The sequence below is a fragment of the Salvelinus alpinus genome, chromosome 5 (genome assembly GCF_045679555.1).
Source record: "Salvelinus alpinus chromosome 5, SLU_Salpinus.1, whole genome shotgun sequence".
NCBI lineage: Eukaryota > Metazoa > Chordata > Actinopteri > Salmoniformes > Salmonidae > Salvelinus > Salvelinus alpinus.
In genome coordinates, this window is record NC_092090.1 from 32,687,982 (window position 1) to 32,705,738 (window position 17,757).

Here is a 17,757-nt window from a genome sequence, read left to right on the forward strand (position 1 = left end):
TAACGGTTAATAGGATGATTCATGACAGTGAGCGCACAAGTCCAAACCTCATTTCATGTCTGCCGGATCAGTACAAAGTAATGAAGTTGAGTACCTGATGCCGGATCCGTCTTGGTGTCTGACTTCCGACGGCCCTCTTTACACTTCTCCTGTTTGGAGCGGATCCGTTCCATCCTGAGGGGAAGGCCAGACATATTCTGATGTCATCATGACTCATGATGAGCACTGACTACTTTACCCTCTCGCTCTCATTCCTCTCTCAGTTTTTCTACAGTAGTTGTATATGATTAAGCAGTCACATAATATGGCACTTGACCACACTACAGTCTTGGTTTTGGACATGTGTTTTCCAGAGATCGTCCATCTGCTGTCATATTCATCAGACATATGCAGAGGGAGATTATTGGCCTTGCTAGCCATTCTTGGCTATGGGCTAGTTATGAGATCTGTCTCTCTCATTAGCCCGTTTTAGCTTGATACATGAGGAATGGCTCAATGTGTTGAGAACATGGAAAGTGGTCACTTCTATGGTTACTCACGATCTCTTGAGCTGCGAGAGGGACTTCTTCTCTACTTCCTGGTGGAAGCGCATGTTCTTCACAATGCTGGCCCTGAACAGCTCAAAGCCCCTGTCACAATCAAACATCAGGTCAACATAACGTTTCCATACAGTACATACAAAACTCTGTGGCAGTTGCAGGGGAATGTCGTGGCTTTTAGGGTGCCCTCCAGGGGGTGCTGTGGAGACCAGTGCTCACCGGGAGGCTTGGCGGGCAGAGGCCTGCAGGTCGGCTGTCACGTGCAGGAAGTAGCAGCTGAGGAAAACTCTCCTCTGCAGCAGGAGGAAGAAGAAGCAGATACTGTCCCAGATGATCCCTGCCTCCTCTACAGGCAGAGTACACGCCTTATCGCTCACACTCTTAGCTGTAGGACACACACACAAGCATACAAAGTCCGCTTTGGTTATTCTATAACATCATTGTTTTCCTGCCAATTTGGAGGGTGACATGTGTGTTCACTCATAGAGATAAAATAACTGTATCCATCTGTATGTGTTGAGTACTCACGGTCATAGTAACCCTTGACTGTGCAGACCAGACTGAAGAGTTGGATCACCCAGCAGAAACTTTTCTGCATCTCTACCACAAACACACAGGCCAAAATCTGGGGACACAACACACTCTCACTTAAAGGTACGCAAGCATAACAGTTCACCTGACAAGGTTTATTTCCACCCTGTATAGGCTTATGGTTACAGTATGTGGTTGTCCACAGCGAGGTGCATAGCCACTCACAGACAACATGTTCTTGGAGATGATTACGGCCACGTTGTAGATGATGAGGCAGTCCCACATGACCAGGCGCGTGCGGGAGGGCTTCCTGAGCAGCTTGGTGCCGAAGAGCAGGAAGAAGAAGCAGGCCAGCAGGTAACCCAGGCCGAACACACTGATCCTGGTGGCCCCAGTCACAAACACCACCGACAAGACAAACCAGAACATGTGACGGAACACCAGAACCTTGGCCATGTCCAGGTAACACCTGGAGGAGAGGGGGGAGAGAGAGATGAGAGTTAATGTTGATACTGTATACTGGTAGGTGTAGTTGAGGATGTATAATAATTAGTGCCCAGAGTGTTTCCTGGTCAGGTCACATGGTCAGGAAAAACTCCCGCCCCTCATAATAAGGCCCGAAGGGTATGAAGATGAGGAGTGTGGTTATAGCTGCTGTTAGGTCAGTTGTTCTCGGTGTCTGGTCATACAGTACCTGCAGTTGATGAAGTTGGGGGCAGGGTTGAAAGGTCGCCCGTCCATGGGGTTAGGGTCGTCTGTGTTCTCCCCAGCCAGAACCATCCACTCCTCCCTCTTCTCATCCTCAAACACCTTCCACTGCTGGGAGGCACACATGAGGAGGACAAAGTCCGCTGGAGGGACCAGATACAGACACAACCATCAGCATCAAACAGGAGGAACACTACAGTAGAACATCATCAAATTACTAATGAACAATTTTTTATATTATGCATCTATGACCAGGATATTTTGAGGTCAAACACAGGTCATAGCGTTAGTAGGCCACAATATCACTGAGGTCAGATGAGGCAAGAGACTGACCAATGAGGTTCTTGGAGTTGGGAATGGTGTAGAAGTCTGGGAGGTAGATCCATTTGATGAGCGCTGAGTTGATTATGACGGGGGTGTTCCATCGCCAGGGGTAGTCTATAGAGGGAGGGACATACACTGTCAGATACTGTAGGTACCAGGGGTAGTCTATAGAGGGAGGGACATACACTGTCAGATACTGTAGGTACCAGGGGTAGTCTATAGAGGGAGGGACATACACTGTCAGGTACTGTAGGTACCAGGGGTAGTCTATAGAGGGCGGGACATACACTGTCAGATACTGTAGGTACCAGGGGTAGTCTATAGAGGGAGGGACATACACTGTCAGATACTGTAGGTACCAGGGGTAGTCTATAGAGGGAGGGAGATACACTGCCAGGTACTGTATGTAAAGAAGGTGATGTTCTTGTACAGCTACTGGGAAGCTGGCAACAATGGTGATACGTGGAGATTAATGAACCCCACTCACCTATACAGAGTGCAGGGGGAATGCCCACACACAGTATGTACTGGTAGATCATGAAGATGCTGAGGAACAGGCAGTACTTGGGCCAGATCTGAGCGATGGCCGCCCGGCGACGCCGTACCATGATGGCCACCAACCAACAGCTATGGATTATAACTAGGAAGTTCATCCGCTGGCCAATCACATTCACCGTCATCAGAAAGCAGATCTTAGAATGACACATGGACAGAAAAAGACATGGAAGATATGAGAGGAACCCAAAAGCATAGAGAAATACACCAACATGCTTTTGAATAGTAACTCCAAACAGCAGCAAGAGGCCTACCTCCAGGCCAAACTTGTAGAAGCTGTAGTTGAGTAGGTACTTGATGCAGGCCAGCAGGCCCTGGTCCAGGGTGTCTCTGGTGGCCTGGGGGAAGATGGCTGGGATGAGGGGAGGGGACCTCTGCTGCTGCCTGTAGTGGTGGTCCTGGTGGCGGTTCACTGTGGCCTCAAACACCAGCAACATCAGCACCAGCAGGTGGTTCTGGAAGGACACAAACACGACAGCATGAGCTAGGTCCAGTCCACTTGTTATTTGACCTAGTACCAAAGTTGGGGTCAATTCCATTTCAATTCAGAAGGTAAACAAAATTCTAATCTTTTTTTTTTTTTTTTTCAGTGTTCTTCCTGAATTGACTGGAATTGAAATTGACCCCAACCCTGCCTAGTACACATATTTAAAAAAATGTATCATGACGATGAACAAAGCTCAATGACATTACCTTATAATCACAGTCAAAAAACTGTCCCGAAGAGCATTGATCTCACCTTGCTATAGCCCAGCACGGTGGCATCCTTCCTGAAGCCAAACCAGTTGGCTGGGTCTACAGGCTCTCTGTACAGAGTGGAGTTCAGGACCTCAGCATCTTTCAGATTGGTTTCATTGGCCAAGGGCTATGATGGAAAGAAAGAGAAATGGAGATGGAGTGAGAGAGAAAGAGAGAGAGAGAGAGAGAGAAAGCAAGAGAGAAAGAAAGAAAGGGAGAGAGGGAGGGAGCGAGTGTATACGAGACTGAGGAACTGCAGCCAAAACGTCTCGCTGCAAATCACAGAAAAATAAACAAAAGGCTGTTCTCCTCTAAACGGCCATAAAGCAGGGAGACTAAACACGTCAACAGAATTCACACATGAAACTGCCTGTAATTAGCACCAAGGTATTCGCTTCTCACCAGGGGTAAATACTAGCATGGCGTGCACTCAGCAGAACGCTGGCAGCAGGAGTGTGAGAATGCTGTCAATATAAACAGAGAGCATAGCTCTGTACACTTCCATCTGTACTCCACTGTGTGTGTGTGTCTTTCCAGACTGGTGTCTCACCACAGTGCAGTTGTTGGAGTACTCGACAGGGTCGACGATGCTGAGCTGGTAGAGCATCTTGCAGACAATGATGATGCAGACCCAGACGGTGGACAGACAGCAAGCCATGTGTCGGAAGCGGGTGTAGGGCATGGCGAACGCCCAGAGCACCACCAGAACCAGGTTCATCACAGACGGCTGAGAGAGAGAGAGAGAGAGAGAAGAGAAAGGAGAAAGAAAGAGATAGACAAAGAACGAGAAAGAAAGTGATAGAGAGAGAAGAGAGACAGACAAAGGGAGAGGCCGTTTAGAAAAAGTGGGCTTGGGGCTTGGTTCCAAATTCACACGGTGCATAATAGACTTTAACAGATGACTGCTGTGGACTACTGACCTCTCCCAGAGCTACCCAGACCACGAAAAAGGCCACCATCTTGAGGATGTGCAGCTCCAGGACCCTCCAAATTAACACTTGGATCTGGGTCAGCGTGTCAGAGAACTTCCTGAACAGAACTATCAGCCTGTTCATTACCAAACCCCACTTACTGGGCATCATCTCTGTACAACAGAGAGAAAGAGAGCGAGACATCATTATAGACATGCCACATATACAGAAACTCTTGCCTTCTACTGTTTTTGTTTGTACAATTGTAAGCAGTCTTTGGGTCCTAGAAAAGCACTATTCAAATCCAGCCCAACAACATCAGTGCTCACCATCATCCTCCGATTCGTCATCCCTCAGATCCGTCACCAGGTCTTCCTCCTCAAACACAGCCCCATCATCACAGCGGCGGACCTCTGGTCTGTGCCTGTTCCTCTTGCTGTGGGATAAAAATAGTGGCATCATATAGGATATTGTTTCTGCAGAGGTGGACAATGGCTCTGTCCGGCAGTGACATTAAATGAGATGGACGGCACACGACTGAGCTCTCATTTACTATGGACTTGATTACGTGGCCTTTTGAGGAGCATATTATCTATTATCCTCTGTCTGGCAGTGAGTCATACAGTGTGGGAGGAGCCCGAGAGGAGCGTACCTGTGTATGGGCGTGACGTGGTCCAGGTCTGTGATCCTCATAAAGGGTTTGTGGAAGTAGTGCAGCTGCAGGATGCAGGCCAGCAGGAAGAAGCCTGGGATCAGGATGCTGGTGAACAACTCGGTCAGCTTAAAGGTCTCCAGGCCGATGTCAGCCAACCTGCAGGGAGACAGAGGAGCGGGACTCGCTTCAATTTCCAGAGGTTTCTACTATACTCATAGTGCACCTCAAACACAGATTGGAGTGATCAGGACAACATAGGAAATCTAGAAAAACTGGAGCGGAAATTGATGATAATTCGAAATTCCCAATTAAATCAGGAAAAACCACATCCATGAACCCAGATTGATGTTAATATAGGCCACTTCATCATCAAACATTATGACAAACCTAATAAGAAAGTGTGTATTAGTCTTGACCACACAGTGAGGTGGGGGGAACATACTGCTCTTCAGTGAAGCCGGTGAAGTTCTTCCAGTAGGCAGGGAAGTCCTCAAACTGGAAGGTATAGATGGTGATAAGGACCAGCATGGTGTAGGCCACCACCAGCCACCAGAAAACCTTGAGCAGCCTCCTCCACAGAGAGTAGTACACCTGACGATATAGGTTACAGTAACAGTTACAGTCACAACAACAACAACATTCATTAACATGTCAATGACCAGTCAGTTTGACCACAGGTCAAATCGAAGTAACGGAGTTACCCCCAGTGCGACCAGGGGCAATTTGCCACAAGAAAACCAGTTTGTTGTGTGCTGCACTGTGGGCTGACCCTGTATCACTCATGGTTGTTTGTGTGTGGAGGGTTGAGAGCAGAAGCATAAAACACACGTACAAAGTAGCAGTCAGACCAATAAAGTAGTATTGTAATATGGAAGGCGCAAGGAGTTGACGATGGGGGTCATAGTTTAAAAGGACTTGAGAGTGTGACCCCCTGGACTGATGGTGTCTACCTACCTGGTAGAGACAGAGGCAGAGCAGGAAGAGCAGCATGTAGATGATCTTGTAGCCCACCAGCTTGCCAGCGAAGCTGACCATGATGAACATGCCTCCACACACGTAGATCCAGTACTTGGCATAGCAGCTCATCACCAGTCTGCCCACAACTTTCAGAACAGACTCATTCTGCCCGCTCCCCTCTGTGGACCCAAAGGGAGAAGGAGCACCTTGTTACTAACCAAACTGAAGACACTGCCATACTGCACGGCGCACATGATTCGCAGTCAGTGCGGAAATTGACACGCTCACTACTGTAAAGGTGGCTCTGGATGAGAGAATCTGCTAAATGACTAAAACGTCAAATGTAGATAGCGGGAGAGAATGTGACTGGACCATACTAAAGAACACACACCTGGGAACTTCATAACTTTGGTGAAGTACCTTATTGTGTAGAGAGAGTGCGAATCAGAAGTGTACCCTCTCACCTCCAGTGGTGACCTCCTGTAGAGGGGTAGACCTGCCCTTCTTCCTGCTGAAGTTGTCCTTCACTGACTGGCGCAGGAGCAGCCAGAACGTCAGCGTGTACAGCAGCTGACAGGATCAACAAAACAGACAGAGGGAGAGAGGAGCGGAGGAGAGAGATGTGAAATGAGCCACCATTGGAGTACAGTCTTGACACTGTTTGGGAGATTGACTGCAGGACTGCACTTTTAAGTGGTTCTAAACCTTTTAAGAAAGTGCAGGAGCATATACAGTTAAATAGCCTATTCAGCATATGTGACAGGCATGTTTTACACATAAAATATTTGAGTGGTTGAACTTTTCAGATATTCACTAAATGATACCTTGTGGACATGTTTACTACAGCTCTTCAGTCTTCAGAATACAGACTACTGCACTATCAATTTCCTGTAGGCACTTAACAGACTGCATTCATTGACATTTCCCAGAGGCTCTGTCCCACTGCTGACCCTGTCCCCTCCACCCCTACCCCCTCTCTCCTCACCATGGCCCCCAGGCGGAGGCAGGGGTACTGGGCTCGGTCCAGGCCCAGCTGCCTAAGGCTCATGGTGCCCACGGTGCGGGGCAGCTCCGGCTGCAGGTCCATGGCCCAGACGTACTGCAGGAAGCAGAGGGCCAGGCCGTAGAGCAGGATGAAGGGAGAGCACAGCGTGGCGAAGTGGCGCCTCGCACGCAGCATCCAGATCAGACACGCCCACAGCAGCAGCACGAACGTCAGCCAGCTGTGGTAGGTGATGCTCCACACCTGCAGAGGGGCATCATGGGAGATGGAGTTCAGGTAAGACATGACATACCCTCACTGAGAACTGCTGTCACAGAACTAAGTCTTGGTTCCAATATCCCATGCATTCTTAGTGGTATTCTAATGTGGATATTGGAACATAGCCTAATATACCCCTAGGGCTCATAGAGAGGATATACTTAGAATGCGAATAAAATTTCTGAGTTACCATCATGGCGATGAGAGCACACACGTAGCTCTGCTGCATGACCACTCTACCCAGCAGGTGCAGAGGGTGGTCCCCGTGCTGTGCATCAGGGGCGCTACTGAGCCCTGGGCCCAAGTCCTGATGACTGGAGCCATTGGTGACGCCGTCTACTGTGCTCTCTATAGACAGAAGCGTGTTCTGGAACACATACACACACCTTTATAAACAACAACACCACACAGTCAGAGAATGGCACACAGTAGTACATTGGACTGCATGGGGCAGGGCAGGGGTGCTATCAGGCATCTCATGCCCACCTCAGTGTCGTCCTGGCTGGGTCGTCTCTGAGCGGACCAGGGCTTCAGTTCCACCTCTCCTCCTCCAGCCTCTGTTCCTTTGACAAGCTGGGCCCCCTCCTCACCCTGTCATATAAGCAAGTACTGATTCAGAAAGCAGCACAGACAGAGAGGTATGTTTCATGCCTTTGAATGCTGATGTCGGTACCTTGTCAGCCGACCCATGGTGGCTGCTGATCTTCAGGACCGTCGCCACGGTGATGTACAGGAGAAGCAGGATCCCGGGGTTGACATAAACCGGCCAATCATGCTCCGTGTTAAGGATGAGGTCATAGGAGGCGGAGCAGTTGCCAGGTTTGATGATATCCTTGAGGCCAAACAGTCTGGGGGTTGAGAAGAGGTGAGAGGGAATGTAACAGAAGCTCGTATATGGAGTTAAGTTGTGGAAACATGGTTTCTCTGTGAAACGTCATCAGATGATGTCAACTTCATCGCACAGTTTAGCCCTGTGTTCACCCTGCCGTGACCTATTGAGTATAGTTTCAAGGCAGAGGAAATGTCAGGTTAGATTTGTGGGCTGGAACTGACTTCTCATGTTGATGGCGGAGTGTGGCTAAGAGCCAGAGGTAGAGGTCAAGATAAAGAAGGAGAGATAGAAAGATCACAGGTGTTTCCACCTGGGAAGCCTTGATAACAGCAGTACATATCTCTCCCTCTATCTCTCCAGCATCCTATGCCAAAACCCTGAGGCACCGAGATGGAATGCTACAGGACGGCTTCATCACCCCCACCCCTCCACCCTGTTTCACATCCCAGGTGTAAGAGGAAAGGAGATGGATGGGGGGGGGGGGTATTTGGTAATATTCCAAAAACAACTTGCCAGTATTTCCTCACATAGCTTTCACACTCCACTCCTCCCCTCATTTCACTCCACTCCTCTTCTTCCCCCTCCTTCCCTCCATTGATACTGAGAACTATGGAACAAAACTGAGAACTGTCTCAGTTCCTCTCATCTGCTGTTAGCTGAGAGTGCAGTCTGTAACCCTCTCAAAAAGATCACAACCCCAAAAAGATATGTTGAAGTTTATCAGAACCTTGTGCGCCAAGGAGTCATTGTGTACAAATCACTTCAGAATCAATATGTTTGAATCACAATCTTGAGCTAGTGTGCCAACCAGGAGCATCGCTATGGCTGCTGCCAGTCCCTGTGAGAAGTAAAGCTGGGTAGCTACTAGAGACATGAAATACAATGACTAAAACGGAATAGAATTACTTATTTGGGTAGAGGTGGGGTGGGGCACTGACCTGGCCCACAGGCTGGCAGGGGGGAAGATGCCCTGGGCAATGGGGCACTGGTACAGGTAGAGACACACCAGGTGGCCCGCCGTGAAAAAGCCCATCATCACACACAGCACGTTGAAGCCTAGGTGGCTGATGGGAAAGTGGCAGGCCCACCATGTGCACACGCCGATGAAAAGCAGGAAGTAGATTGCAGAGAAGGCCGAGGGTAACGTGATGCCTGGGGAACAGAGATACAGGCGAGGGACTTTATCAAAACAATACAACAATACTGCACGTCGTCTCTCAAATACAACAAACCATACATGGATATCTTAAAGCAGTTCCCCCATACTTCAATGCAGGGATAGGTAACTGGCGGCCAACGGGACGCCCCCCTTTTGAAGGCCCTCGGATAAATTTCCCACCAAAATGACATTTTTGGGGGAACTCAGTCAGGGTGTTGCCAGGCAGAATACTAGAATACAAAAGGTGCCATTTAGAAATTTGGTTGTGCATCAACAGATGTTCTCCTGTTATGTCAGTCACTGTTAGTAACTCAATTGGCCCATGTCAGCAAACATGTTTTAGATTGGTAAGTTAGTCTAGTGGCCAGCTATCTAAACTTGTAGTCATCAAGGTGGAGTTTGGAGGGGGGGGGGGCACTGACTTTGTTAGTCTCACTCAGATATCCTTAAAAACTGCAAACATTTCTCTCCACCCTATGTCAAAATGTGTAGAATTGCAGGAAACTAGCTGAAAACTGCTAATTTTCTTCTGTTAATTAATTTCCTTTAATAATTAAGCAGTAATACAGGGGTTATTCCCTTGACTCCACTCCACTCTACCCTCACCTCCCTCTTGTTCTCACCAGCCAGAGCCAGCAGGGTGATGGCCAGGATCCGGCCCAGGTCCCTCAGGACCTTCTGGGCTGTGGCTCGTAGCCGGGCCGCCAGCTGCTTGGCACGAGTTGCTGCAGAAACCACGTCATCCCCAGGTTCACTGGACGACGAAATGCCTTCCTCATCGCCCTCCTCTTCCTCCTCCTCCTCTTCACCCTCCTTTGTCTCTGACCCATCCTCTGTCTGGAAAGAACCAAAGCATGAGGCAAATGTAAACCGATATTCATAAATGAAATTCATAATTTTTTATTATTGAACTTTTACTTAAGCAGGGAGTCCCATTGAGACAAAGGTCTCTTTTGCAAGGGAGCCCTGTAGCACAAGGCCAGCAGCAACTGCACAATAAAACGTAAGAGAACAAATACTTCAATAAAGTGTAATGTCAACAGTACGGTAAATCTCAGATCCAACGCTATCTGTATCCCTGTTATCAAGAGCACTTAACTTCCATGACAAGAACCTGGCACAAAGCATAAGCATCAGACATACACACGTGATACTATTCTTGTCATCTACAGTTACGTACATACAGTAGGTCAACACTGTAAAAGGTCAAACTGACATGGTACATCACACACTCATAGAGATCACTTTCTGACTGGGCCACTATGTTCAAAAGGGGAAACTCCCTGACAAACACCTGCACCTAATCACATCGTTTAAGGTTCTAGATAGTACACCCTTAGGAGAAAAAAAAGCGCTATCTGCAACTTTCCATTACCAAAAATGCATTATCTTAAGCATCAGCAACATTATTCTCGATGATGGAATACAGTACATAAGAGGCAGAGTGTGTGGTGCGTGTGTCTGTGTGTGTGGGAGTCCAATTACCTGGAGACCCTGTCGTCTTCTGTTAAACCTAGAGCGTTCGGGTTAGTCTGTGTGCTGCTGACTGCTCAGTGGTAGAACTATCAAAAGACAGATAAAAGGAAAGTAGGCCTCTCTCTCCCCCCTCTCCCTCATGTTTCATTAATACCGCTTTTCCCATCTCATTCTATGACCAGAAGTATCTCTCTAGACAGATGCTTGCCTCTCACTAACTTTTCCCTTCTTTCAGACGCTTCTCTATCCTTCTAGCGAGGTCTTATGATTGTCTGGGAGAAGTATTGCTAGAGGCAGAAAGATCAAGCACCCAGAACATTCCTTCATCTAGGGTTCCTCCCAAGAGATCATCATCAACATCACTCTCCTGCCGCCGGCACTCACATACCTCTCTCTCCATCTCCCTAATACACCCTATCCATCTGTTATGTATTCCCGCTCTTTCCATCACACTCCCTCCCTATTTCCCTCCATCACGTCCCCTCTCTTCTCCCGACTGTCCAGTGGCTCCTCTGCGGTCTATAGTGCTGCTCTGATGACTGCCTGGCCTTCATGACTCCAGCCTCCTCTCAGTGTGACCTGTTCCAGGGGAGTCGTTGACACCCCCAGCGTGTGAAGTCAACCGTTGACCACGGGAGTCTCATTACTGAGGAATCCCCGCTTTGGGTGGGCTAAGAGGGATGGCATTCCTCACACCACACCCTGTCACATACACCAACCTGTCACCCGCACAACATCCCTCCCACACACCCTGGATGAACAGGGGGGACAGGGTCAAGGGTTAGCCACGTGCACAACCTAATGTGATTCGGTTTCTGGACCTGCACATGGAATATGCTTGGGGTTTTCAAGAAGACTAATCCTCCTCTTCAAAATAAGACAGGAACATTTATGTTACTGACAAACCACTGCTGGCTCCCCTGTCCTCCCTTAGATGTAGTTCTGAGTGAAACCATGTGAGCCAGCGGGAAAGTGAATGCAGTGTGATGAGAGGGTGGGGTGAGGTATACTGTATGTGTTAAAGGATGTGCCCAAACTGCCCATTTCACAAACACAGTCTCCCGTTTCCCCAGCTGAAAACTCCCAGGCTCCACAGCCAGTCCCCTGAGTCCCGGCCACATCAAAGACCATTGTCCCAGCCTCTCTGGCTGGAGGTAGCCGCTCATTCCCAAACACAGGAACAGCCGCAGAACGTTGCGGTGCGGCACAGAGATGTTGTGAGAATGTTGTTTTTGATGTGTGTGCAGGTCTGAAAGTGGGAGTGTGGGAGAGGAGAGAGCTGCTCAATTGCTGTTGAGTGTACTGTACAGTCAGGCAGAACTAGTGGGCGGTCTGTCTGAACGATGTATTGTCTGAGCAGAGCAGAGGGGCAACCCCTGGCACCCAGTCAACACATGGCAATCAATTGTCAGAGTGCTTCCTCAATCAGCACAGCACTTCTGAAGCAAAGAACACAGTATGCAGGAACATTCTAACTGATATACAGATTTAACAGAGAGAGCAGATAATGAAGAACAAAACTTTAGAGAAATTGTTGATTTTTTAGTTTTTTGCCAATTGTAGCTATGTAATAAGCTCTTGTCAGAGAGTGGACAAGAGGCTCAACAGCAGTTTGGTTGTGTTTGTTCATTGATCAAGTCATGGTCCTTTTATCCTTTTCTGACACAGATCGGCGCAGGCTGTGTTTGTTTGGGTGGTTGCCCTGGCTACGACAGAAGTAGAAAGCTGTTGCTCAAGGCAACAGAAAGAAAGAAATTAGGGAGAGAGAAAAAAAATGAGATTGAAAGTACAACTAGTCTGGAGAGTGAAGAGCAGTCGAGACTGTCAGCGACAAAGGAAATGGAAGAAAAATCTTCCACTAATAGACTGTCTGGTGAAACCTCAGTGTCTGTTTGTGTGTATGTATGAGAGGCTCATGGGTAGGAGGCAGCATTACGTCTGGGCAGCCCCTCTCTCTCCCAGGCAGGCTGAGGCTGGGTTAGCCTGCCACACTGCGGAGCAGAGCGGGAAACCAACTCAGCTGGTGAAACAATAGCTACCACTGTCACCAGCACCAGGTCTGAGGGAACCTCCCCATTACCTCACAGTGACTCTCTCTCTGCCCCAGTAACACCACAACAAACACCAACACACCAGAGAGCAGTAACACTAAACTACTGTAGCATACCACAACACCGTTTCACCACAAGATACAGTTCCACAGAGAATAATGCTGCCCTCCAGTACATGTATGTTCTCTTGCTCATAGGCTGACAGTAGGTGAATCTGTTCTTATCAGCAGTGATTGCACAACAGTGCTATCAGCAGTATCTGGCTGCAACAAAAGGAAGATGGCCTTTCACGGAAGCATTCGGTTGTGCGTCTTTGTGAGCTTAAATTCTGTGAATATTCTGAATGCGATGTCCTATTTATACTCTGCAATTTTGGAATATGATTATAGCGAAGTAATTATGCACAAATGTTTGTTACAAAATAATTATTTAAATTTAAGAAATGGTTGTGTACAAAACATGAAGTTAATATGAAGTGTGGAAGGGCTTGAGGCAAGCGAGTGGGTGAGGCGGACATGGCCAGCCCAGCTCAGATATTCATTCTAACACCTCAGCCATAACCCTCCTCTTTAATCAGACACAAGACATTGGGTGCCATAACGTTCCATAAGAATGCATCATTACAAAGTTCCTTTTTATATATATATATATATATATATATATATATATATATATATATATATATATATATATATATATATAGCAGCCCATGCAGCAATGACTCAACCACTTCCATTTCCTGAGTGGTGGAAGCCAGAGACACTGCTTATTATTTGTGACTCACTGATTCGCAGGGCAAGACCATTACTATATATGGTTCGGAGTATTACCATATAAGCAGTGCTTAAATTTGTAAGATCGGGAAGGGCCGGAAAAAAAAGTGAGCGCGAGAGAGGTGTTTCCTGGGGGGTTCTGAGGTACCGGAACGCATGAATAAAGCATTGCATGCATAATCATCGCATTTGTGTAGTGGCATAGCGCAGTAGAGTAGAGGCACTTACAGAAGATGCACACATGGGGAACATTTATAGTAGCTTCGGGTCCAATTTTTGGGGTACTTTTATAAACGCATTTCATACGTCATTTTACATGACTGAAGACTTTGGCAGAATCTTTTTTAATACCGCACAAAATATCGAAATGGCAGGCTACTTTGACACTGACAAACTGAGATCAATGAAAACGACATTGTCTTGAATCCATCAATACCCTAGGCCTTGGTGTGTGGAGACATATTGAGGAGGAAGTCATAGTCCTAAACATGCTTTCCACTGACTCACCCAATGACGCGCAGCTCACTTGCTGGTGATGGCCGATGCACTCGTGCCAAAAGCCTCTCTCGCTCTCTCTTTTGTAAAACAATTTTTGGAAATGGCTCCTTTTCAGCAGGAGCCATTTGCTTTCAAACCTGTATTTTCCCTCGATTGTATTTGAAATATTGCGAAAGGCCTGTTTTGTCTACATGTACGTGCTGGTTTATCACTGACAGATTAGCCGCGCATTCCTGACTGTAGGCTATTCCTTGTTATGCTATTGGACTACAATCCACAGCTAGGCTATCAAAAAAGAAGAAGCTCTGTGGCTAAAGTATAGACTTTCTCATTGCTAAATTATAGGCCTTCTCATTGTGTAGTAGGCTATTCTGAATTATTACATTTATTTCTGAACAGACAGCAGTAATTCTATAACTTTGGCAAATGTATTTCAAGTCATCAGGGGTGCTGCAGTTCCTTCAGAACCCTTGGCGCGGCTATGATTCTATAAAGGAAATACACAATGAAGGGCAACGCTGGAGAGATAACAGTTGCAGGCTCCTGTCTATCAGAGCAGAGAGATCATAGAAAGTGAATCTCATTCTAGCTATGTGAGAGATACTGGCGCTCTTCTCACACAGCCACGGGTTGGTCTCAAACATAGGTTACAATGTTGCGTGAACCATAGACTCGGGCCGGCCCAACCCAAATCAACTCTTAAAATCGACTTTTTCACATGACGTTTTTTTGTGGGCGCAGGAGAATGAACAAATAGGCAACTCAAATGAACTGTGATGGCTTTTATTCCAATTTTTTACATTGGAAAAAGTGACAATTATTTTTCATGACACGAGAGGTACCAGATCCAGCCAAATAGGTTTCCGGAACAAAACAGTCCAAAACGTCGAGGTGCCGGATCCTGTTCCGGCAGGATCCGGCTCAAATTAAGCACTGCATATAAGTGTTTCTGGGGTATTTTACCTAGCACTTGCAGGAGAAATGTGTGTGAGCGTGCATGTTCCACGTATTAATAGCAGCATAGCGGTGAGGCCCAGTTTGTGTCTATAGAGTAGATAACCTCGCTCATCAACCCATCCTTGACCGCTGGCTACGTCCCTTCCGTCTTCAAGAGAGCGAGAGTTGCACCCCTTCTGAAAAAACCTACACTCGATCCCTCCGATGTCAACAACTACAGACCAGTATCCCTTCTTTCTTTTCTCTCCAAAACTCTTGAACGTGCCGTCCTTGGCCAGCTCTCCTGCTATCTCTCTCAGAATGACCTTCTTGATCCAAATCAGTCAGGTTTCAAGACTAGTCATTCAACTGAGACTGCTCTTCTCTGTGTCACGGAGGCGCTCCGCACTGCTAAAGCTAACTCTCTCTCCTCTGCTCTCATCCTTCTAGACCTATCGGCTGCCTTTGATACTGTGAACCATCAGATCCTCCTCTCCACCCTCTCCGAGCTGGGCATCTCCGGCGCGGCCCACGCTTGGATTGCGTCCTACCTGACAGGTCGCTCCTACCAGGTGGCGTGGCGAGAATCTGTCTCCGCACAATGTGCTCTCACCACTGGTGTCCCCCAGGGCTCTGTTCTAGGCCCTCTCCTATTCTCGCTATACACCAAGTCACTTGGCTCTGTCATATCCTCACATGGTCTCTCCTATCATTGCTATGCAGACGACACACAATTAATCTTCTCCTTTCCCCCCTCTGATAACCAGGTGGTGAATCGCATCTCTGCATGTCTGGCAGACATATCAGTGTGGATGACGGATCACCATCTCAAGCTGAACCTCGGCAAGACGGAGCTGCTCTTCCTCCCGGGGAAGGACTGCCCGTTCCATGATCTCGCCATCACGGTTGACAACTCCATTGTGTCCTCCTCCCAGAGTGCTAAGAACCTTGGCGTGATCCTGGACAACACCCTGTCGTTCTCAACTAACATCAAGGCGGTGACCCGTTCCTGTAGGTTCATGCTCTACAACATTCGCAGAGTACGACCCTGCCTCACGCAGGAAGCGGCGCAGGTCCTAATCCAGGCACTTGTCATCTCCCGTCTGGATTACTGCAACTCGCTGTTGGCTGGGCTCCCTGCCTGTGCCATTAAACCCCTACAACTCATCCAGAACGCCGCAGCCCGTCTGGTGTTCAACTTTCCCAAGTTCTCTCACGTCACCCCGCTCCTTCGCTCTCTCCACTGGCTTCCAGTTGAAGCTCGCATCCGTTACAAGACCATGGTGCTTGCCTACGGAGCTGTGAGGGGAACGGCACCTCCGTACCTTCAGGCTCTGATCAGGCCCTACACCCAAACAAGGGCACTGCGTTCATCCACCTCTGGCCTGCTCGCCTCCCTACCTCTGAGGAAGTACAGTTCCCGCTCAGCCCAGTCAAAACTGTTCGCTGCTCTGGCACCCAATGGTGGAACAAACTCCCTCACGACGCCAGGTCAGCGGAGTCAATCACCACCTTCCGGAGACACCTGAAACCCCACCTCTTTAAGGAATACCTAGGATAGGATAAAGTAATCCTTCTAACCCCCCCCCCCCCCTTAAAAGAGTTAGATGCACTATTGTAAAGTGGTTGTTCCACTGGATATCATAAGGTGAATGCACCAATTTGTAAGTCGCTCTGGATAAGAGCGTCTGCTAAATGACTTAAATGTAAATGTAAATAACCACTCACCCCCTGTGTGGAGTCGGAGGCTACCGGCAGGAAAGTGACGTCATCTCTCTTCTTGACCAGCCGGTTACACACCACCAGGGTAACCAGGGAGATCACAAACACCCCCAGGTCAGGGGTCAGCAGACGCACCACACTCCACGGGTCATCCAGGGGCAGCCTAGAAGACAGAGCCATATGCAGGGGTCAAAGACCTAACGAGGAACTACAACGTGTACATTCTCACACACTTACACAAAGACAGTAAAGAGGGTACATAAATGATAACATGTACCACTACCAGTGAGTCATAAGGTCAAAGAACAGAAAGAACGAAAAGAGATGTAAGAGTGAACATTGGTTGAATTCTGAAAATAACAGTATATTATCTCCACACACAGTTCAGGGAGAAATGATCCTCAGTGACAAGCTACACAGTTTCCAAACATTCCTCACATACCTGGATACACCGACATGCCTCGATAGTGTCTCCCACAAACTACCTGTAAAGACAGAGAGTGTTAGGATTACCAGCTCTCCCCAGAACACTCTGTCTCTGACATGGAGTGTCGTTTAGGGGCGGGACATGTCATACAAGGCAAAAAACTGTAGAGAACAACTACAACATAGCGTCCCGCTGCAGCTACCATAGATGTTCCCATGAGCCCCCAGTAAGTCTGGGAGTAAGCCACCGTGTCGCTACTTGAACGGGTTTGTGAGGAGCCCAGGCATGGACAGACTGAAGCTGGAGTCAGCATGGTGGACTAACTCACATGGTCCAGAGAAGCAAATAATATGACATCAAAGAACACTACTTGAGCTATTAAAAGCTCCTTGAGGACATATTTATATGGCCTGGCCAAAATAAGTGCAGACCGCAAAACAAAATCCACATTTTCTACAGACGGACGGTTGTAAGCATGGAGCATTCACTGCTTGTCATTAGCCACCAGCGTGGAATACAGAGCAGTAGACTGAGCGTGAAGACAGCTGGACTTAACGTGGCAAAATAAAATCAGGGAGGGAGAAGCAATGATTTCATGGAGTTTCTTAAGTCTAAGTCAGGGGTGTCCAACTCATTCCATGGAGGGCCTAGTGTCTGCTGGTTTTTGGTTTTACATTTCAATTAAGACCTAGACAACCAGGTGA

General features: G+C 47.9%; 1 protein-coding gene across 3 annotated transcripts in view; it reads right to left on the reverse strand.

The window, feature by feature from the left end:
- The window catches only part of LOC139575931 (piezo-type mechanosensitive ion channel component 1-like), a 74,123-nt gene that overhangs the window by 15,890 nt on the left and 40,476 nt on the right, over positions 1-17,757 (reverse strand). For 2 of the 3 annotated variants that reach the window (XM_071401404.1, XM_071401403.1), the window contains exons 4-28: positions 17,069-17,111; positions 16,633-16,789; positions 9,794-10,007; positions 8,950-9,163; positions 7,853-8,027; positions 7,666-7,770; positions 7,370-7,546; positions 6,904-7,164; positions 6,383-6,488; positions 5,916-6,097; positions 5,404-5,552; positions 4,959-5,117; positions 4,636-4,742; positions 4,316-4,479; positions 3,946-4,122; positions 3,397-3,522; positions 2,912-3,112; positions 2,590-2,794; positions 2,112-2,216; positions 1,765-1,921; positions 1,296-1,539; positions 1,068-1,164; positions 759-924; positions 540-629; positions 95-174 (exon numbers count right to left, since the gene is read on the reverse strand). In XM_071401404.1, coding sequence (XP_071257505.1) covers positions 95-174; positions 540-629; positions 759-924; positions 1,068-1,164; positions 1,296-1,539; positions 1,765-1,921; positions 2,112-2,216; positions 2,590-2,794; positions 2,912-3,112; positions 3,397-3,522; positions 3,946-4,122; positions 4,316-4,479; positions 4,636-4,742; positions 4,959-5,117; positions 5,404-5,552; positions 5,916-6,097; positions 6,383-6,488; positions 6,904-7,164; positions 7,370-7,546; positions 7,666-7,770; positions 7,853-8,027; positions 8,950-9,163; positions 9,794-10,007; positions 16,633-16,789; positions 17,069-17,111 — 3,861 coding nt within the window. Of the gene's footprint in view, positions 1-94; positions 175-539; positions 630-758; positions 925-1,067; positions 1,165-1,295; positions 1,540-1,764; positions 1,922-2,111; positions 2,217-2,589; positions 2,795-2,911; positions 3,113-3,396; positions 3,523-3,945; positions 4,123-4,315; positions 4,480-4,635; positions 4,743-4,958; positions 5,118-5,403; positions 5,553-5,915; positions 6,098-6,382; positions 6,489-6,903; positions 7,165-7,369; positions 7,547-7,665; positions 7,771-7,852; positions 8,028-8,949; positions 9,164-9,277; positions 9,371-9,793; positions 10,008-16,632; positions 16,790-17,068; positions 17,112-17,757 lie in introns of those variants that run through there. The other variant, XM_071401405.1, reaches the window with a different exon arrangement.